At 42.8% G+C, this 23,123-nt stretch overlaps 1 protein-coding gene across 1 annotated transcript in view; it reads right to left on the bottom strand.

Annotated features, from left to right (window-relative positions):
* Positions 1-2,360: 2,360 nt before the first annotated feature.
* Grem2 (gremlin 2, DAN family BMP antagonist) overlaps positions 2,361-23,123 on the bottom strand; it is a 96,347-nt gene continuing 75,584 nt past the window's right edge. Inside the window, exon 2 of the mRNA XM_057770927.1 lies at positions 2,361-5,722. Coding sequence (XP_057626910.1) covers positions 5,215-5,721 — 507 coding nt within the window. The 5' untranslated portion in view covers position 5,722 and the 3' untranslated portion in view covers positions 2,361-5,214. The remainder of the gene's footprint in view (positions 5,723-23,123) is intronic.

Raw genomic sequence — 23,123 nt, 5'->3', positions numbered from 1 at the left:
TACTATCCAAAAACCTCACAGGAAAGTCGGTTCAAGGGCAAGTGCCAGAGAGGAAAGCAGAGGACTTGGACGTCAGAAGTCACCGAGGGCACAGGAACTCGTGCAGTAAATCAATTCCAGACTGTAAACACTAGCGAGTCATTTTGGGGTTTATAAAAGATTAATAATAAGATGGCTGGGAAATTTTAAGAAACAAATTCAAACATGCTAAAAATTTTTGCCTTATTCTTTTTGTGTAATTCAATAAATTCCGGGCTGTTAATATGCACCAGAAACTGCTGTCTGCCTTAGGAGTAAAAACCACATAGAAAATGTCTTATCCTCATAGAACCTACATCCTGGGATAGAGAAGAATAAACAAAAATCTAGTGTAAAATAATTGCAGGTTTTAGGGTACTTAACAGGGATGAACACCCTTCCTAGTAGAAATGGATATTCCTATGACTGGAAAATTCCCTTGAACCAACACTATCCCCAGACAAACACATGTTTGCTACATAAGCTCTCAAACAAAAGAACAGAGAGCAGACAGGAATGCTGAATGTATTCAGAATTTGTTCCAAACATGCATAAGTATATATAATATTTTGGGGATATTCGTCATAAAAATAGAATTACTAAAAAGAGGAGGGAAAGGCTTATTAAACTGAAAGTCAGAAAGTTTACTTTAAAAAATATCAAAATATTGTTTAATAAAAAGTGTAGATAATAGATGGAGGAGTGCATACATTGCCCAAGTTGCTCCCCTTGTCTTCATTGCTTCCGCTTCCCAGCCAGCCAGTGCACTTAGACACTGGGGGTGGGGCTGTGCTTTTCTTTTTCTCTTTCATGAAATGCATCTTTGCTTACACAGTGCAAGCAAAAGAATAAAGAACTATAAATGATTTAAAATGCTGTGGAGGTGAGTCCTGTACCTTTTCTTCTCTCAAAAATCATCCCAAAGCAACACAGGGGAAAAATGCAAACTTTATCTTTGATTCTAATTGGAGGTATCAAAAACCCAAACCAGAAAATGCGTGGGAAGTCTTCTGGTATGTGGTTAGGAGGAGATAGTTGGAGAGAGGATGCCCCTGGAGACCTCTGGTTGCCCACTTCATTCTTGAAGAAAGGACATGACTGACAAGCACCCAGTTGGAGACAGGTGGTGGTCTCCACTGACAACCATAAACTTTCATCATAAACTTTCTTCTCTCCAGGAGGTAATGTTTCAGTCCAGAAGAAATGGACACAGCTAGTCAGACACTTAACAGCAGGAATGGAAACAAACCAACAAACAGGTCTACCTGATTTAGTGGAAACTGATAATATAAGATTCTCCCCTGCATGAACCCATGAACTCCTCCTCAGTTTATGAGACATATGAGGGTCTTCACACAGGCATAAGATCCTTCCAAGGGCTGAGGAAGCAAATTTCTCTGAGTATGTATTTCTCGTACAGCCAAGACCTCCTTTTGAGTGTAGTTAACTAGGGGTTAATGAATTGTTGGCAAAGAGACCCTATTTATGGTCATCACTTTTTGCATAAATCATATATACATATACGGGAAATCTTGATAAGTACTTACACAATGTAGCTTAGAGTCTGACTGATTGAGCTTATGAGGATTCTGGACAGCTTTGTTACTAGACAGAATAGAATAGATATACTTTCCCTCTCCCATTCGGTAATTCTCTTGATACCACACATATGCATCCAATCCAAGACAGCCCTACAGGTGGCTGAAAGAAGATGGACTAACTGGGGATCTCAGGGTTTAAAAAATGATAAAGCCGTGGAGTTGCTGGGGTTTTGTTTGCTTGTCTTACCACACATTCTAGATTGAAATGTAGAAAAACCCACAGAAGCTCTGGGGGCTCACACAGTTCATCACTGGTCACATGACTGGGTTGCCTGCTGTGTTTGAGAAGCTGTAGCCAAGGAGCTGGTAAGGGGGATTAGGAGTGGGTTTAAGAAGGATTCAGAGGATAGCCTGAAGATCAACAAGCTTTAGTTGCATCATTCATGATCAGATCTTATCATTATCTCCAATGCAAACAATAATCAATGGTAGTAGCTCAGTCGTTCATTAAGTAAACTTTCTAGAAGTACTTACATTCTTGAGTTGTTCACTCAGTAGCAGCAGTTCCTTTTCATTGACTGTGCAACCTAAGAATCAGTCAGCCAACTACAGAAACAAGTCACTTGTAATGACATTGATCAAAGTAGAATATTCTTATTTAAAAAACTAAGATGAATTATTGTCATCTTATTAATAATTGTCATCAATTATTGTCACATTGAATTTGAATCAGTAAAAGTCTACATAGTGAAGCACACACATGCAATTTTATTAAGATTTTTATGTTTTATTGATCATTGCATTTCTTAAATGGCAGATAATTCAACTTGCAGGAAAATGACAACACTGTGAAACTGAGACGTGTTTAAATTAGAAATGTTGAAATCTGTGGAAAGTCAACGGAAAATTAGGCAAAACTCAGCACAGTTTCTGGCTTATGTAAGACACGAGTGTGGCGCATTGGCTACAAGAGAGACAACGAAACTTACGGTGGACTTCTGCTGCATCAGTCTCTCAAAGCTTCCTCATTTCTCATTCCAGGAGCACTGTGAGTACATTCTGTGTTCAGCTGGTGGGTGATTTGGAAGAGGCTAGGTGCTCCTGTAGACTGGGACTGAGAGCCATCCCCACCAATTCTGTTTGCTCAATGCTTCTTTCCAATTCTCCTAGAAGATCCCAAACTCCCAAGAACAGTTTGTGACATGGGCCATCGGTGAACTCCCAGAGGCTGGAGCATTCTGAGTGCACCAAGATCCCTTGCTGCCCGAGGACACAAGTGCAGAATTCAGCTTTTATGGCACATGACACCAGGATCACATATAATCCCAGAGTACCTTTACTGGTTCTATAACTTAATAGTATACCTATAAAATAATTACATTATACTTATAGCTTTTCTTCATTTATAAACAAGACAAAATTTAAATACAATTTGAGCCACTCGAAGGTAAACATTATACATACAATAACCCCGGAAGTAGCCTCAGACCACAGCATGTCATATTGCTTTCATGGGTACAATCATGACTAAGATCAAAAAGAGTGCTAACATGTATACTTTGTGGGTTGCTAGCTCAACTCTTCCTCTACTTGTGTGGGTCCTGTTAATAAAGTTCTCCTCCTCGCCCTTCTTGTTCTACTTCATCATCCTCCATCAAGGAAACTCGGATATCCTTCACAGCTTTTCTGCTGCATGTTCTGCTCTGGCTCTAGCTTGAGGTTTTCTACTCAAAGTGAAAACTGCAGTTCTGACCTTGGGCGCCCTCTTCTCTTTTTGCCTTCATCCCAGGGGTTCCAGCCCTCTACAGTTTCTCCATTCTCATCTCTCTCTCCAGATTTCAGGCTATGCACTCTCATTTCTGAAGTTAATATTCCCTTCAAAACCACACCAGCTGGGCTTAGGGTTTACTGGGTTGCAGAAGTAAATAAACTCGAAAACGTGCATTCCGACTCAGGCAAGAGAGTACCTGAAACACCCTACCCCACTCGCTCCAATCCTTTTCTCTGGGTGGCAAACTAAAGAGCCGGCATCATTATTGAGTGTCCAGACGCCTGAATCTCAGAGCAGCTAACAGATGGTCTCTCTCACACACGAGGAAACCCACTCTTGTGCAAGAGCTTGGACTGAGAATTGACCAACCGAAGGAGGTTGACGTATTCTGAGCCCCAGCAATGGCTTCTCCTTCACATTTGTCAGATTCCATACATGTCATTCACAGGGACAATTGCACAAAGAGATTGAACGTGAGTGTAATGTTGGAGGAAAATAGATTATTTCAATGTCCTCTCATCAAAGGCCACACTACAGAGACTTCCACAACTCATCACAAAGTCGAAGGGTGACCTAAGGTTTATTCTTAGGAGTCTAGTCTTTGGAAGGGAAGCTATTTTCTGAGTGACAGTTCAACTACATTACTACCCTCTATGTGTACATTTTATGTCTGCCTGTGCCACAAAGTGTCTCAATCCCATATATCCTTAAATGAATTTTAATAGAAAGTATTTTTTGCTTAGTGTTATGGCAGTGAAGACAGTACCAGGTCTCATTTCACGTGTGTGCCTCAAGCGTTACCACTTCCCAATGACTTGCCTGGATACACCATCTGTCTTAACCCAGTTTCTACACTACGCTGCAATGCTTTAGTGTCTCGGTGATGTCATACTCATGTATGTAAATCGTGACGCGTCCCTCCTCCCTGCTCAATCTGATAAAAGGTGTGTGGCAGTGAATTGCTGACCCGGCAGTATTTCTCAGTAAAATACCTTTTCTACAGCTCACTCCCTGTGCTACTGTCTCTTCAAGAATGGTGCTGCAAAGCCAGAGTCCAAACATGTGAGTCGATACAGGAATAGGTCGATAATACTTTTAACGGCTTTTTACACAATAGATCAATTATAGAACTGACATTAACACAGAGACCTTTTGCGTGGGGACAGGCTAATGGCAGAGGGAAGAGCATGTGCACCAGAGTTCATCTTGAGTCCACAGGTGGGGCCTAGAAGGAGCAAGAAAAGAGGTGGTGGTGTCTAGAGGTGCAGAGGGTCTGGCCTGCTGAGCACAGTTCCTAGGGAAATCATTTCCTGATCCACTAAGCTTTCCTTGTCCTTGTGGGTATCAGGTTTGTTTGGAGACCCCTTGAGGGTGAGCTTGTGGATGCTGCCCATATTGACTTCACAGCAACCTCAGAGCCCGGAAGCTCCCAGCTCAGAAGAGTGAATGCCCACACCACAGAGGTCTGGTGGCCAACGGAAGTGGAAGTTTGCGACAGAGTAGTCATGCGTTCTTCACCAAGGGAGGGTCGAGCTGGAGTGTAGGATGTGGCCAGGGAAAGGCTGGCTTTTCCACATGGTGGAAACGTCAATCCCCGATTGACAGTGCATCGCCTGAAAAGTCCTGTCTAGTTTCTAGGAGTGTTTCCCAACATCTGTGCCCTATCCACAGCCTGGATTTGGAGACACGAGTATAGCCCGGGGTAGATCGGGAACATATTGACTTGCGGTCCACATTTGTGACAAGGGCACTGTTAGCCCTAAGAGATGCATTTGCTGCTGACAGGGACACCGGGCATAGTGTGAGTGAGCTCGACAGAAGTGGCGGTGGCGCGACCCAGGGGCAAGGGCTCTCAGGGTGGAGCTGCATCTTGCCCTGGTGACTTCACTGCTTGTCAGAGTCACTCAGGTTCACGGACATACACCGGCAATGCTTCACCTTCTGGATTTTCTTGATTCGGAAAGGTGGGTCGAGCCCGGGGCATTCGAGCTCCACGATGACGGAGGTAACGCGCTGGGGCTTGCAGAAGGCGCAGGACTGGAAGGAGTCCTCCTCCTTTTTCACGTGCCGCGGGATGTAGAAGGAGTTGCACTGGCCATAGCAGAAGCGGTTGAGGATGGTGCGACTGCGGCAGCCCTCCTCGCTCACGGTCTGCCGCAGTGGCTGTGTCTTGCACCAGTCACTCTTAAGGTACTTGCGCTCAGTGACCACGAGGGCCTCCTGGCTGGAGGCCAGCACCTCCTTGATCTGGTGATGCCATCTCTCCGAGTTGTTGCTGCTGCCATCCTTGTACGGTGAGGGGATGGCGCCCGCAGGCCGGTTCTTCCGGGCTTCAGCAACCTTTACCAGCACAGCCACGAGGAGCAAGGTCAACGAGAGCTTCCAGAACATCCTGCCAAGAGAAAACAGTTGGTTGACAAGGGTTATCTAGAGACCATCCATCTTTTCTCAGTGTTTATGGTTGGATACCCAGAGACATCGAAGTCTGACATGATTAAACAGTACCATGGGAGGCAGCTGTGACTCTCATACACAGTACCCAACAGCAAGCACGCAACAGCACTATTAGGAGAAGGCGGTGCTGTGGTTTGAATGGGAAGCATCCTTCATAGCTCACGTTGTATGAACACTTAGGTCTCAGCTGGTGAGACCTCGCTGGTGGAAGTGAGTCACTGAAGGACAGCCGGTGCTACTTCCTGGCTGCTCTTTCCTTCCTCACTGCTCAAGAACCCTGCTTATGTTCCTGATACCATACCTTCCCTGTAGAGGCAGGCCCTATCCCTTCTTACACTGTAAGGCAAAACTAATCTTTCCTCCCTTAACAGATGGCTAAGTCGGGTATTTTTGTCACAGCAACAAAAAAAAAAATATCAGTGATACAGTAGTAAGTTGAATGATTTCAGAAAAATTAAAGCCAGTAGTGTTGATGTAGCCCAAAGCCAAGGCACAGTAGTAGCAATAACAGCACCCAGCATTGTCTCTACAGGTATGCACAGTGTGCATTATTGCTGGCTTAACTGCTTGACATTTGAGCCTCTTCCCAGCTCATTTGAGTCCTGAAACAGACTACTATAGATCTCCTACTTTACAGGGAAGCTAACTGAGGCCCTCAGAAGTTGAGTCCTTTAGTCCCAGAATGCATTCTTCAAATTCTAAGCTTATACGGTCATTTACTATAATTTATCTCAAGATATAGCAGGTTTTCTTTTTCCTTTTATATGTAAATGTAACTAGTAATCAGAGTTGCATTAAGTAGGTATGACTGCTTTTCCAATTTCATGGATGAGGAAATAGGTGGGAAAAACCTACGCAACTTGCCAAAATCGCAAAGCATACATATGAAATAATTAAATCTAGGCATTCCAGCTCTGTACTCTAGGCTTCCGTGAATGTAGCTGTCTCCCTCTTATCAAGTTATGTTAAAATGCCTGTGCTAAATTCCCGTATGTATCACTGTTACTAGTCCAGGTCTAAGTGACAAGTGGCTTTGTACATCATCCCAGAGATGATTCTTTCTGTCATTAAGTATTTCTGGAGATTGGATCCTAGCATAAACACTATCAGAAGTTTTGTCAATACCAGTATTTTCCTCTTACAGTTGTGTGGCCAAATATCCCCCAGGTTCCAGTGCCCCAGAGTTTGCATCTGGAGGATCCTTTAAGAGGTAAAACCTGCTAGGAAGCATTTACGTCATTGTGGATATACCCTTGAGAGAGTGTGGGACCAGTGCCTCTTCTCCTTTTTTTCCTTTCTCCTTCTTCTTCTTCCCCTCTCTCTAATTAATTTTTTGACATCCTAACTGCAGTTTCCCTTCCTTCCTCTCTTCTCAGTCCCTCCTCCCCTCTGCATCCCCCTATCCTATCCACTCCTCTGTTTCTATTCAGAAAAGTGCAGGTCTCCCATGGATATCAACAAAACATGGCATATCAAGTTGTAGTAAGATTAAGCACTTGGATTTCTATTAAGTCTGGGAACATCAGTCCTGCTAGCATCAGGAGTATCCATTACATGAGCCCAAGGCAGCCCAGTATGAGGAATGGGTTCCAAAAATCCAGCAAAAGTCAAAGACAGCCCCTGCTACCACTGTTAGGGGTCCCCAAGAAGACAAAGCCACACAACTGTCAGATATATGCAGAGGGGCTAGGTTGGTCCCGTGCAGGCTCCAGACAAGCATCTGAACCCCAGAGGACCCCTAGCCAGATCAGAGGCCACGCCCATACATAGCCAGAACTTCAGTCCTAAACTTGTGCATCAACCCCCGTGGACCAGAGTCCATCCAGGACATCAGAAGTGCACCCCCACCCCAACATGGACAGAGACCCTGTCTCTACTCAACCATAGGCCATGAGATCCAGAAGACTAGAGAGGAAACAAAAACTAAGGAGGAAAACACCCACCCAACAAAAACAAATCCAGAAACTGGCACCTAGACCTATAATCACTCCAAATCCAGATGCCTAAACATAAGTATAAAAACACAAACAACAACAGCCAGGGCAGTGTGTACCCACCAGAACCCAGCCATTCACCACTACAATAAGCCACCTTCTCTCTTCTGTTTCTGGGCTACAATGGAGTGAGCAGCATTCTCTGCCACAAACTCATCCCTCCCTGGATCTGGCACTTCTCATGGATCTGTGTATGAACTAAAACCTTTAAAACTATGAGCTTTCATCCTTTTCAGTTATCTCAGGTATTTTGTTTCAGTAAAGGAAAACTGACTAACGAGGAAACCCATGGCCACAGGGGATGTGACGGTATGAAGAACATGTATCTATTGTGCTAGGTCGTTTGAAGTCTGGGGCAGATGAGTCTCTCATATGGAAAGGATGAGCTGAGGAGATGGCTTAGTAAGGAAGGTGCTTCCTGTGAAAGCATGAAGACCTAAGGCTAAGGCTAGATTCCCCAGAAGTGCTGTGAAGAAAAATGAAGAAAAGCCTGGCATGGAGACACACCTGTGATTCCAGGTTGGGAGGCAGAGAGACAGAGAGAGAGAGCAGGAACAGGGCTTACTGTCTGTCTAGACAGTCTAGCTAATCACTCAGTCCCAGGTTCAGAGAGATCCATTCTCAAAAGATAAGATAGGGAAGAGAAATCCACAAAGAATTTGTCCTGGTGGTGACATTACCAGAAACACTGACTAATGTTAGAGAATGCAGATGACGTTGACCAACAGGAAGAAACATTGAAGAACTGAGAGGGGGGAAGGATTTGCTTTTTCCGGTTATGAAAACATTTGTACAGCACAATTATTAAACTTCTACATCCAAGCTTCTTTTAAGGGCTCTTCTCACGCCTCTTTGGTTCCACATATGACGTGTCATATGAAAATGGCCACACTTCCAGCAGACCCATGGCAAGAGTTGAGACTTGGATCCGCTCAGCTTATTGTATCTGTGGAGTGATTTGCGATCTCAATGGCCTCTTAAAAGGCAAGTCTTTTGGTTCTACTTTAATAATTTCCAAAATTATTAACATTCTAAGTAAACTAAAACCAAAAGTTTTTAAGTCTCAGCCAGGAAAGATTTATGGCCAGCCTAGTCCTCCCCTGCTAGCTCCAACAACAGCTTATGGTGGACTCTTGGTAAGCTCTCTCCTTCAACAGCTTCTTACTGTTGTCAGGGAGAAGAGAGCTGAAACATGCTCAGATCAATCTGGGGCAGAAACTCTTCGTGTGAACAATATTCGATGTGGTGATTAGTAACAGGCGCTCTTTGAACACTTTAAAAGGGCATGCAAACATCTGGCATCCATCCCTGGAAGCTGTGTCTCCCAAGAACTAAGGAAGTAAAGCGAACTTCCAATTTTGAGGAAAGGCAAAGATACTGATGAAATCTACCCAACTGGGGCCAAGTCTGCCTCTCCTCTCCAGCCCAGCTCCCCGCCCCCTGCTATATACCTCATTTCTCCTTTATATGTAGCGAAAAGAAGCTGGCCAAGGACCTGGCATCTCAGTGCCAGAACAGGTAAGCCAGTTGCCTACCTGTTTGGCTACAAAGACGACTAGGAGTTTTCCTTATTACTTTAGGGGCAGTTGAGCCAGCTGCTGCTAATGACAACTCTCTGCCGGCCCTGGTGACCCTGAAGGGTTACAGTCAGAGAGAAGGTACACATCTCTATCCTCAGTTTATCATCCCACACATGTCGGGGTGCCAACCAGGACCTACATTTAGCACTTCAGGGCTGCCTGGACCCCTTTTCTACTCAGAGAGATGGCTGGCATACAACCACCTCTTGGGAATGCTGCTGCAAATGCCAGTAATGACAGCGTGAGGATACTTCATTGAACTCTCACATCTTGTGTTTGGCTTGTATCAGAAGAAACTCATAAATAACTTCTGTTGGTTTTATTAACCATCCTTCTGGCCTGACAATCTTGTCAATTTGCAAAGTGTGCCAGGACTATAAATGCTAATGGCCTGAGCAGACTAGGTTGGCCAAAGTAGATTTTATAAAAGGAGAGCTGGTTGTGGAAGTATTTCCCCTAAGTGAACGCCCTTGGGCCTGACCTTTGAAGCCAGAGCAGCCTAAATAACAAGGCAGCCAAAATAACAAGTCCCTTCTATCAGTTCTTCGGAGAAAGGTACAGCAGTGCCGAGTCACCAGGAGCATGTGGATGGACGACAGCCAAAGATAAGATGCAGTGACACTGGGGACCTCATCCTCAGAGTGACCTTGTTGGAGCTTAGACATCAGGGGAATACTGAGGTGGGCTGTGTAGGTATCGAGAATAGAAGGGGAGCAGAACATTTCCCACATCCTAAGAATTCCAGAACACCAGGGAAGGATGAAGAAAAGCATCTGAGATAGACTTCACCTCTATCCAACGAGGTAGACCCTAACCAAGCAAAACAATGGAAACCCAAACCCCCAGCCATGTTAATCACCAGGGACTGTTGTTTATAGGTTTCCTACAGCCACAGGCTCACCAAACAAAGGTGCTTCATCTATAATTTTGAGTGTTTTACTGGGAAGGTAATATTTAGTTCCTTGTCTAACTCTCTAGAGACATATTCGGATTTCCTTGGCTCTCCAAGATTTGCTTGAGGTTGCTTGTTGCTGAAACAGCTAATCTCCCTCTCGCAACTATAAACTGAGGCAAACTATGACCCCTGGGGCCAAACCAAACCTGATGCTCAGTTTTGTAAATAAGCTTGTGTTGGAATGTGGCCACACCCGCTGATTTATCTTTGACTTTGGCTGCATTTGTACCATAAGGGCAGAATGAGTAGGGGAGCCAGTGACCATGATGCCCACAAAGTCAAAGAATATTCATTATGTGGCCTCTTGCAGAAAAGCTTAGCCAACGTCTGCCTCAAACCCCACCTATCCAATTTAGTTGTTGCCTTCTTCGTGTTAGGTTTTTTTGGCCACACAAAGTGACTTTCTTTCAAAATTCTAACTGTTCACTGTTTCATAGAGTGAGATAGAAAATACCATAAATCCTATGGGTGAATCACTAAGATGAAAACAATCTTGACATTTCTCATCTTTATTGTACAGTCTCAATTTAAAAAAATATGAATATATAGAGAGACAACCTACAGGTCCTTCCTGTAGCTCCTTCTGAATGTCCTCACTGAGATGCCAGCATCCTGCCCTCTGTACACATTGTACCATTCACTGCTTATGTTTTATGTTATGATTTATGCATGAGTGTTTTTTGAGAGGGTGTCATAATTCTTCACGTAAATAACATCACCCTCAACTTTCCATTTCAGAATTGCATGCTTGAGATTCTACACCTGTGGGTACTTGCAGACATCTGTTCGCCCCTCTGCTGACTATTAAAATGAATCCTATCCATTCATCTTAAGTAAGAGACTGCAGGGCACTTCTGCTTGTCCTCTGTAGCCAACAGTGTTACACCGGACACTTCTAATATCTGTTTATTTATGTCTGCCGGTTTCAGATTTTTACAGGAGATATGGGGCAAATGCTGGGTCACAGGCTACGCTCAGCTTGAACTGGAATAGCTTCCACAGGTTGCTTTCCAAGTGCTGATGCCAGCATTCTTTTCCCGGGGTAAAATGTAGGTCCCTGCTGCTGCATATACTTGCAAACACTTGGTGTGACCACACATAACTTTTGCCTATCTGAAAAAGAAACATGTAAAAAGACATCTTATTATTAATTTGTGTGTCTCTGATGATAAGGTCGCACCAAGCTCAAATGCAGGGGTGCTCTGACTACAAAGGAGTAGTTGCCATTCACTTGAAGCCAGAGAAGTTGAAATATTGTGAGAGACAAACTCAGAAGTCCTAACTACAAATCTCTGAAGTGTCCTGAAAAGACTGGGAAGTGGCTAGCAATTTCAAAGCAGAAATATTAAGGCATCCCACATGATACAGGAGTTTGAAATCCAATCAGATTAATTTACTTTTCCAAGGGATGTTTTCTGGGCCAAACTGACCATTCTCTCATCCCAAGGACAATTCCATTTCATCTGAAAAAAAAATTATATCATGCTTTCAAAAAGATTTTTCAACCAAAGAAAATATGATTTTGGGTTAGATGTTTTGATTTATGGATAGCAAAGGTATCAGAGTAATCAAAGTTCTTAGTCTGAGGAAAGTACTGGGTTACATTCAGGATAGGCAATCCAATCCCAAGGCAATATGGCAACAGGCTGTAATCTTCCATAAGAGAATGGATGAGGGAGCTTTGTGGCGCTGGGACGTATATGGGCAGGAGTGGCTTCTCTTTAGGACCCATGCATCAGAATGAGAAGATAGTCGATTTCTGGGCCTTGAGCTACCAGTATAGGACCCAGCATGGCCCACTGCTGACATCTTCAAGATTTCCTTAGATAAAATTGTGTTATCACCCACTAGACCATGTTACTGTGAGGAGGAGAGTGGGCTGTCATCAAGCCACTATCCAAGAAGTCCCCATGAGTTTCGCTTGAAAGGAAGAGTACTGCCTTCCATGAGGGGTTTTGTAGCCAGTGCCATTGTTCCCCCAGCCATCAGATGGTGCGTTACTTCTTTTCAGATAAGGAGTTGAAGCTAATGCCCAAGAAGCTGGCTATGGCACACTGACTACACTCGGCAGAGTCTTTCCCACCCTGCCAGGATAGTACTGTGTTCCCAGATCACTTTTCCCTGGGCACATAGGAGAGATTTTTCCAGTGTACCAATCCATAAAAGTGAGAGAGTGCTGCTCAAGGTACTTTGAGGCAAGCACAGCTTTCCTGCTCACTTTTACTTCCAGCTGTTTGATTTTGCTACATCACAGTTTTTAGGAATGACAGTAACTCATGGTTACATTTGATAAAGCCAAATCCCATTGCCCCTTCCTCTGGGTTTCATGAGGGTATGCATCTACTTTCTCTTGGCATTTTTCTGTTTTTCCCCCCATTTCTTTCTATGCTTTCCTCAACAGACTGAAGTTCCTCTGTAAGAACTTATTTTCATAATCTCATCGTATTCTTCATCCATGATTTTGACTTCAGTCATTACCCCTCTGCTTGTGACTCTTAGATACTTTGCCCAACTGCCCACCAAACATTCCCCATGTTTTCTCCAATCCTAGGTTCCATACGTCCTGTGGCTCTTCAATCATTTCCCATGCGTCTGCTGCTCTCCTGATGGTTCAGATCTCAGGGACCAACTCAGCATTTTCCTTTACACCGGAAGCTGAGACTGTCATTTGCTACTTCATGTATAGCCCTATTCGCCCTCACTAGAAGAACCACATTCAGGCATTGGATTCTAAGTTCACCATGGACCTAACACATACCATGTTGTGGAAAGTTGGTCCAAGCCAATGAATTTGCCCCATCTCCTTTCAATTAATTGGTTTTGACATGGGTAGTGGTGTACCTCTGGGATTTTTTTTCCCTGATGTAAATAGACCTGCCAGGAGAAATTACTAGTGCTGATTTTTTTTAATGCAAGAATTCGATGCCTGCCCTAGTATTAACTGTCAACTTGATCCAACATAGACTCAGTTGAAAAGAAGATCCTAATTGACTAATATTTATCAGCTTGGCCTGTGGGCATGTCTGTGAGACATTGTCTCAATTGCTAATTGGTATAAAAGGGTACCATTCCCTGTGTATAGACATGGTCTGGGACTAAATGTCAAACCCTTTCCTCTCCTTCATTGCTTTGGTACAGTCACTTGTCATAGCAGCAGAATGCAAGCAGAACAACGTCCCAGGCTGTGGAATCCCTGCCGAGGGTGTGCGTGTAAGACAGTATCGGACTTTTACGTTACAGAACTCAACGGTAGTATTTCTGGTTGCGTTGATAGGCTCATGAATCCAGCCAGGTTTGGTTACTACCTGCTGGCTTCTGTGCTTGATAATTCCAAGATCAAACTTCAACTTCTAAACCACATGGGCTTTCTTGAAATGTGAACCCCTCTTCTCCCACATGAAATCCATTGGCAACACGTTTCACCTCTATCTTTTTGATCCAGGTTCTTATCTCCTGACCTTGAACATAGTCTCCCCACTGGCCTCCCTACTTCCCATTCTCAGACTGAGCTCCCAGGTACCTATGAGAACAAAAATTCTAACATTTTGAAAGTTTCCCATCACAAATTCAACTTCTTCAGCAGCTGACATAGGCCTTCAGAGACCTTTGTCTTTTTCATTTACATCCCATAGCGTCTCTTCGCCATCTGCTTTATATGTGAAACTCACATGTTCAACCCTATGCAGGGAAGCTTTCAACTTCTAAACATCTCTAAAGCTATTGCTCTTTGCTATTTTTATGCCTGACGTATTTCCTAGGATCACTGTTAATCACTGCTGTTATTTGAATATTATTTCCATTGTGAAATCATTTGTGTTTCTTAAATCATCTTTGTTTCCAGTGTTCTTTTTTTATATAATTGCTTAGTTACAGCCAATAGACCCAGCATAGTCACTATATGAAAATTTTCTCCTCTATTTGAAAGAAAATAATTGAAAAACAAGGGTATTTAATCTTTGTTTCCACAGTCATTTATGATGGCTATAGAAAAATGTTTGAAACATTTATGTCTGATCAAAGACTGACTGAGTGAATGGGCCTTACTTCTATTTTATCAATGTAGTTTGTTTATTAGTTTTGGAGACAGGGTCTCATGTACCTCACTCAGACTGGCCTCAGGTACTGCTGTGCCATTCAGTTTAGCCCAACACTTCTGATCCTCTTGCCTTCCAAGTACAAGGATTACAGGCATGTGGACCATACCCAGGGAGATGTGGCTTTTTAACATTATTTAAAAACCATAAGCAGGAGGTGGAGGTTGGGTTGAGTTTTAGGTAGAAATGATACTTGTTACACAATCTTCCGCAGGTACATCAGAACACATCTGGCCCCCAAACCTAGAAAAACACTTGAAAATCCTTCAAGCAGCTGCCCAAGTTTCAGTACACATTGTTTTGCAGCTTCCTCTTTCCTTCCATTTTAGGCTGCCGTCCTTTCTCCTTGTTCCTTAGACCTCTGACTTCACGTTCTCGGCAATCTCTCCTCTAGGAGTTACAGCAGCTCTGCTTGCCACCCCATCTCTGAACGGGCATATGGTCAGTACCACCAGGTGCTCAGGATGGTGTCTATTCACAGCGAGGTAAAGAGCAATCACTCTGCAAATCCTCAAGCTCCACTTGTTGGGTTTTTCCTTATAGATTGGATAGCAAATGTGCCTTGTTTGAAACAAGCAGGCTCTGCTTCCCGCCCACTTGAGCGCTCCCTTCTGTCTGCTGACACCTGAAAGGGATGGTCCCATCCTGCTCCACTCTTATTGCTTGGTTTCCTTTTACTTTCAAGAAATAAGCAGCATTCATCCACAAAGCACTCACAACAAAATCATCTCCTCACAGGAGGTGCCTCTGGTCACTAAAATGTATAATTCTAGGCTTGATAACTAAGTTCATAGCATATTTAAGGTAGTTGATCAACTACTGTTGTTCACTAAAATGATTAATCTACAGGAACATTTAATATGGCCACTGAACAAAAGGCAAAACTTACATGTTTACTTTCTTTCCCTGAAAAGAATGACAGAATTAAAAGTAAAAGACTTACAAGTATAAAACCTACCAGAAAAGCTAGAGTGAAATATGAACTCAAAGAGAAAAAGATTATATAATATTTTCTTTAAAGGAATATTTTACATGTACTGTAAAAATATGTAATAATACGCATGAAATACCTACAGTATTTAGAGATCTCTAGAGATGTTAAAAAGAAGAATTTTAGTCACAACATTCAATTTGAGATGTTCTTTAAATGACACTGCAAATTTTAGATGTCATCTAAAAAGCCACAGGTTTTATTTAGAAGTAATGATGTTGGAGCCATACAATAATGCATGCAGACATCTATTATTCCATTGCATAAGTATGAATAGTACCATAATAGAGCTGGGCAAGAACAATAAGTCACCCTCCATTTCTTTGGTTCATAAAAATTTTATAACCACGTATAAACGTTAGGAGCGAGCTCAAGCTCCGCTCCTCTCTGATTCTTTTACTCACGTCTCTCAAATTCTGCAACCTCTCTTTCCTGACATTTTTTTTTTCAAAATACTTAGTTGGCTAATGGGTCTGAAGAGAACTGGAAAACCCTGTATTAAGTAATCTAATTGAAACAAGAAGTCTGGTTTGGTTGGTGTTACTTCTTGGGCACTCTGCCTCCTTCCAGTTAGCTGCTATTGACAACTGATGCTGAATTCAGACAAATTGGAGGGCAAATCCAAGGCTCTGGACCAAAGAAAACAAACATAATCAGAGACAACCAGAAGACTTGAAACATGCCAGTGGAGATGGAGCTATGGAAAAACTGAAGAAAAAAAGTGTTGAAAACACATTAAAAAATGAATACCAAGAGTAAAATCACTCTCTACTTCCATGCCCTCAATAGGTGGCACCTTTGCTAGAGCTGCATACTTTAATTGACCCACTTGTTCATCCTTCATGCCCTGGGAACCTCCATAAGCATTGACACATGAAGGAAATTAATAGCATCCTAGATCAAGAAAATGGTTATGGTGATCTTGGAAATAGGAGATGATGTGATTGGGTTTTTGAAGGAGCCGTGAAATCAGAACTGCTGGCCTGAATCAAGAGCCCAGGGGGAGAGAAAGGAAGGGAAAATTTTAGAAAGTTGTGTTTTAATAGATCCAAGAATAAAAAAGGAAAGAAAATCTAGGTGGTTTGCACCAATTAATTGGATGTCGTGGGGTGGAGCTGAATATTTACTGTAAGAGATCAGAAAAGAGTTGTTCCATGAGCATGAAGAAAGTTCCAGGCTGAGATGAGCTGCAGGAAGTGGAGCTGTAGTTTCGCTGTGTAGGGGTGGGAAGGGTGGTTTGCCTGTAAGCAGAAGAAATCTAGGATGAGAATGTGGGTGGAACCCTGAAACAAACAGCTGTTGTGGGGTATTTGTACACTGTGTGGAGTTGTACCATTGTGATTGGTGTAATAAAAAACTGATGGCCAATAGCTGGGCAGGAGATGCAGGATTTCCGGGGATAGAAAGGAGGAGGAAGAGGAGGAATCTGTACATAGGGGGGAAGCCAGGAGACACAGAGAAGAAACAGGATGGAAGAGAGATAATGCCATGTAATAGAGCATAGATTGATATAAATGGGTTAAAATAATAGTTAGAAGCAAGTCTAAGCTCTAGGCTGAGCTTTTATAATTAATAAGTCTCTGTGTCATTATTTGTGAGCTGGCGACCTAAAGAAAAATCCCACTACAAACAGCCCATCCATTGCTGTGTAGAAAGGAAACCCAGCAGGGTGCCCTTGCAAAAGTAGGAAGAACAAAGTTACAAGAGGACTGTCTCGAAAAAGAAAAATAAATGTCACGTGGGGCAACATCTGAAAGTTTTCTGTCACTGGTGAGCCCAGGAAGCTCCAATGGACAATTCCAATCCCATGGTCACACAGATGGCCCTGGTCAAACCCAGTGAGTCTTAAAACAATTAGAGACGTGATTGTCGAAGAGAGGTATCTAGGAAGGTATGGAGTATGACAGGGGTGGGAGGGAGATTAGAGATGAGGTGAGAGCAATTTAGAATGCATTATATGTCACGCTGCTCACCCATCTGAAGCACATCACCTCCAACCCTGGGCAATCAGTTGTCCACTGTCTGTCTCTCTGTACTTCACAATTCTGGACACACACAACTATTAATTCTCAGCTCTGAAGAGATGTCACAGCGAATGGAGTGCTTGCTCCACAACCAAGACAGAAGTCCAGCTGCTAGCACTGTGTACGAAGCTGGGCATAGTGGAACACACTTTTCTAAAAATCCCTGTGCTGGGAAGGCAGAGGCAAGCGGATACCTGGGGTCTTTCTGGTCAGTCAATCGGACCAAACGGTGAGCTCCATTAAGATGCTCCTGTCTCAATGCAGTAAAGAGTTCCTGAGACAATACATCCAATGCTGATTTCTGCCTTCTATGTGCACATGCGCCCACACTTACACACTAGTTCATTCACACACAAGAACATGAACACATTCCCGCACACAAACACACATTCTTCTTATTTTTTATTTTTTTTACATTTTGTAGACTCTTGAACCATAATGAAAAAAATTTAGCCTGAGTCACGTTGAAGCAATAGACAAAAGGAAACAAATATCAAGCTGGTTCATGGCCTTAACTGAAGTTCGATCTGTGTTTTCTGAGATTTCCTTTGTCTCCTCTGTGATCAACCTTTTCCCAGCATATCTGCCTTCCTGGTTCTCTCTGGTAGAAAATTCCATGAGAGTAGAGACCACGTCTGCCATATCCCTGTAATTCAGAGTATGTCTCACCACATAAAAGATGGGCAGTGACTACGAACTGAACAAATGAAGAGAGATCAATATTTTTTGAGAAAGTACAGATGTTGTGTTTGCTAGGATTCAAACATCCAGACTATAAGTGATATTTGAGAAGGAAAAAATCTGGGAGGTTAAAGGCATCATTCCTTTGCTTTTTATTTGGGAAATAAAGCAAATTTAAGTGTAGCATTCATGCAGCGAATATTTACTGGATGCACATGAGTTCATGATGTCTGCTGTCCATTCCGCACTTTATAACTCTCTGTTTAGATCTTTGCTCAGATCAGACTAATTATAAATAATGTAAACAAAATGGACTTCCACTGAACTTTTGAAGTATTTGCAGAGAATGTTTCTTGTTAACATCAAACGGAACCACTTCTACCTTAAGCCAAGCAAATAGTGGCACATCTTTCTCAAGAAAAAAAATCTCATAATATTTGTTATTGGTATGGAATACAAATTCAATGAAGACTTTTGTGTTCCTTAAATGCTGCTATGAACCGGACGCACCTGAGAACTTACTAGACATGCCGGTCCAGAGCGCACACACCGGGCAGAATGCTGAGCTCATCATCCGAATTAGAACCTGAGAACTCGCATTTTTAATGTGTTCCCGTCCTCTAAATCATGGTCAAGAGTATTTACCTAAACTGTAATTATCTGGGCTCTGGTCCACTGGCAAGGGTAAACTTCATTAATTATGTCTTCATTAGTAAGGATCAGAAACAAAAAGTCAGCATGCAAAGCATGCAGGGATACCATTAGTGGAAGCCGAGGTCTAACAGCTCTTCAAAGCCATTTGCCTGTATTTAAAGCACAGAACTTCTTTAGTGTTCGTTGGTGAGGAGATGGGAAAGAGACTAGCGCTTTCATATAGTATCCCTTTCTTATGAAGCCTGGGTGCCATGCTGTCCAGAGGACTCCCAGCAAAGCTAGTTAGAACCCAATGTACCTCATCCACCCACATGCAAAGCCTTTTGCAGGAACCAGACATTTAATGCTGCATTGCGTTCCACCATCTCTCCTTTTCTCTCCTTTTTGATGATGTTCAGGTCATTTTCTGTCAAGATGCATTATGTGGAAAGTTTAAGGAGCCAGAGAATGAGAAAGATGACTCAGTGGCCATAGTGCTTGTCACATACGCATGAAGACTGAAGTTTGGATCTCTAGCATCCATAGAAAATGTCAACACATATAATGGCCAGCCAATAATACAGCACTTGGGAGGTAGAGATGGGAACCTTAAGAGTTAAGTCGGCTTGCTGGAATAGTCTAATTCACATGATACAGGATAAAGACACCCTGCCTCTGTAAATAAAGTAGAATGATCCAAGAAGAGACCTAATATCAACCTCTAGGCTCCACATAATCAAATTCATGTGTATGCACATCTGAATATTCATGCATCCACACATATGATAATATGTATTCAGGAGCAAGGGGAAGAGCAAAAGAAAATTGAAACACGGATTATTATGGTAGAAGGGAGTATAAAAAAAATTTACACACTTCAAATGATAGAGTTGTATTTCATGGTGATGGTAGTGCCAGAGATAGTAGTAATGGTATATCAAGAGGTCGTGAGTTTTATAGGGTAGGGCTGCTGAACTTGAACCTGAGACTCCTCCCTCCACCTCATACATGCTGAGTACAAAGATCTAACACCATGATCTCTAAAGTCACAGTTAAGGTATGCCCTGAGCTACTCTAGAGCAAAGGAATAGCTAGTGAGCATATAGGCCAGAGGGAAGTATTCCTACCTGATGTGTACTCAAACAAAACAACAGGAAAAAATGGAAGGAAGAGAGGAAAGGAGGGAGGGAGAGAGGGAGAGAGGGAGGGAGGGGGAGGAAGGAGAAGGAGGAGGAGGAGGAGGAGGAGGAGAAGCAGAAGGAGAAGGAGAAGGAGAAGGAGAAGGAGAAGCAGCAGCAGCAGCAGCACTACAGCTCCTAAAATGCTAACGGAATGAGGAATAAGTAAGTTCAGGGAGACAAAAGGCAGTGACAGGTGTCAGGGTCTAGAGGTGACAGAGTGAAGAACAACTATTCAGTACAGAATTACCTCTGTGGAAATAAAAATGAGTTTTAATAAAATAGGACCAATGAATACAAGACATGGCAAAGGTACTAATCTCCACTGAGTTGTGCACTTGAACATCAGTTCCTCCAGAACATACGTAGTTTTCAAAGATGGGTCTAGCTATGCTGCTCAAGCTGCCTTGAATTCCTGGGCTCTGGGTCTGTGCCTCCCAAGCAGCTACAGATGATCATGCAATAGCACAGCACTGGGTATCAAACAAGTACCCTAAAATGAAGTGAGAGACAAAATTTCATTTGTGATTAAAAATCATAATCAATAATAGTCAAATACTATTCCATGAAACAAGTAAGTAGTCAGATTTCTTCAGGGCACCAAACTTTTATCTCTAAGAAGATGGGGCCGTGAAAGTTTTAGGGTGGAAACTGATGCTGTATGTGATCTAAGTTCAGCTGCTTTGCTTTTTAAAAACTAAATCTTGCCGGGCTGTGGTGGCGCACGCCTTTAATCCCAGCACTCAGGAGGCAGAGGCAGGCGGATCTCTGTGAGTTCGAGACCAGCCTGGTCTACAAGGTCTACAAGAGCTAGTTCCAGGACAGGCTCCAAAACCACAGAGAAACCCTGTCTCGAAAAACCAAAAAAAAAAAACTAAATCTTATTTTTTTACATTGTTGCATTTTGCTTACAAGACCTCAAATTCAAACACAAGTAAATATGAACAATTTTAAGGGATATATATATATACATATATATGTATATATGTATATGTGTGTGTGTATATATATGTATATATAATATATCACAGGCATCTTCCAAGTATTTAGTTAATGTTCTAGTCTGACTGTTGCTAATTTTTAGATGTACTAGCAATGCTGCTACTAACATGTGTAATTAATTTTAGATTATCACATAGCTTTGATTTGATAATAAATATTCCCCTAGGAGAGTCATCAGTTTAGCTATATTGGCATCAAACATGCTCTCCTCTTACATAAATAAAAAATGAGCCAGGTAGTGGTGGTGCACGCCTTTAATCCCAGCACTTGGAAGGTAGAGGCAGGCGGATCTCTCTGAGTTCAAGGCCAGCCTGGTCTACAGAGCTAGTTCCGGATAGCCAGGGCTAAACAGAGAAACCCTGTCTCGAAAAACTAAACCAAACCATGGCAAAGCAAAAATAAAAAAAAAATATAAAAAAAAACAGTTATTTGAGTAGATGACTTAGTCACAGGCTCATATAATAAGTGTAAGATTTAACTAAAATCTTCATCTATTTTCTTGATACCTGGGCCTTTCCCACGTTTCACAAATACTTTTTAATCCTGATCAGAGTTTTTTAAACTATGATTCCTGACCAGTAATTAGAAATATAAACTTTGTACCCAGTCCCCTTCTCTTCCCTGACACCCCTCGAAACTGCTGAACTGAGAACTGTGGAGCTGGGAGGTGGGAAGTCCAGCACTCCAGATTTGAGCAAGCCTTCCAAATAAGTCTAGTCACTAAGTTTTTAAAAAGTAATCCAGCATTCTGACCCTCTATTTATTTTAATCACTGTATATAAGGTGTTGTCTTAAAAATAACACCACATGAAATTTCATGAAAAACTCACATTCATAGTTCAGCTTCCTGATGGAATTTTGTTATAGCTCTCTCTTCTTAGTCTATCAAGAGTCCTGGATGAGAGCATTGCAGGAACCTGATCTGTCCCCGGGCTTCCCCATTCAATGGGAGCTTCCAATTCAGCACTTTCATCTTCCCGTAATCCTCAGCAGACATTTACCATGAGCCTACTGTGTGCCAGGCCACTGTTATAGGCACTGGACACACAATAAATAATGTCTCACTTTTCCTAGAACTTACTCTGTAGTGATGATGTATAATAATGTCCAGAGTTTAGCTGCCAAGAGGAGCCATCACCGAGACACAGAAAGGCTGGGAATGCAGCTTAGAGGTTCAGTGCTTACTCGGCATGCGCAAGGCCCTGGGTGGTTCAGTGCTTACTTGGCATGCGCAAGGCCCTGGGCGGTTCAGTGCTTACTTGGCATGCGCAAGGCCCTGGGTTTGACAACAAACCCACAAAACCTAGCTCCACAAAGATGGATGGAACTAAAGATGAATTTCAGGGCTGGACATAATGGCTTATGCTTGCTGTCCCAGGATTAATTTGGGATTGAAAGGCAGTTTAGGCTACATACTAAGCTCCAGGCTAGTCTGGGCTGTACAGTGAGAAAGAGGGAGGGGAGGAGAAAGAGAGACCATGTGGACTAAATCACCGAAGGCTTTTGTGATAAAGCGGGGACTAATGTGGACTTTATTTTGTGCTTAGTGAGAAGGATTTAAAACAACTAAGTTCCAAGTTGTAATTCGATGCCTTGAAAACCAAGAACTCAACTGCTGTGTAGAGAAGCAGAGGCTTATGGGAGAAATCCAAAAGCACAGAGGCATTGGGACAATCTAGATGACAAAGCAGTGGTTTTGGAGGCTAGGATGGTAGTGGCAGACAAGAGAAGAAAATGGCTGTGAGACATGTTTCAAGGCCAGGGAAACAGGGCAGGGGAGTAAGATTACAGATTCTGGAGAAAAACAAGAGCTGAGGATACTGTCCCCTGGTCGCAGAGAGCCGTGCTGAGAAGGAAGCAGCAGAGGGAAACGAAGACTACAAAGGAACAACCAGAGATGAACAAGGTAAACTCGGAAAAATTGTGCCACACAGAGCAAGAAGAGTTGTCTCAGGGAAGGCGTTTCCACCACTCACAGTTCTACGGAAATCAAACAGGCAGAGAAACAAAAATGCCCCATTAATCTAGCGTAGAGAAGTCACAGTCAACTTTCAGGAGTTTCAGTAAAGACGGTCAGAAAGGAAGCTGCACCCAGTAGGTCTGATGAGAGGCCATGTTGAGAAACTGGTTTGGAAATGCTATGTACGCATGCTCAAGGATCCGAGGCAGTCACTGACATAGGGAGGGAACATACTATAGGGACGTAG

The sequence above is a fragment of the Chionomys nivalis genome, chromosome 5 (assembly GCF_950005125.1).
Source record: "Chionomys nivalis chromosome 5, mChiNiv1.1, whole genome shotgun sequence".
In the NCBI taxonomy this organism is placed as follows: Eukaryota; Metazoa; Chordata; class Mammalia; order Rodentia; family Cricetidae; genus Chionomys; species Chionomys nivalis.
The sequence above is the reverse complement of the archived record's forward strand: the minus strand, read 5'-3'. Positions and strand labels throughout refer to the sequence as shown.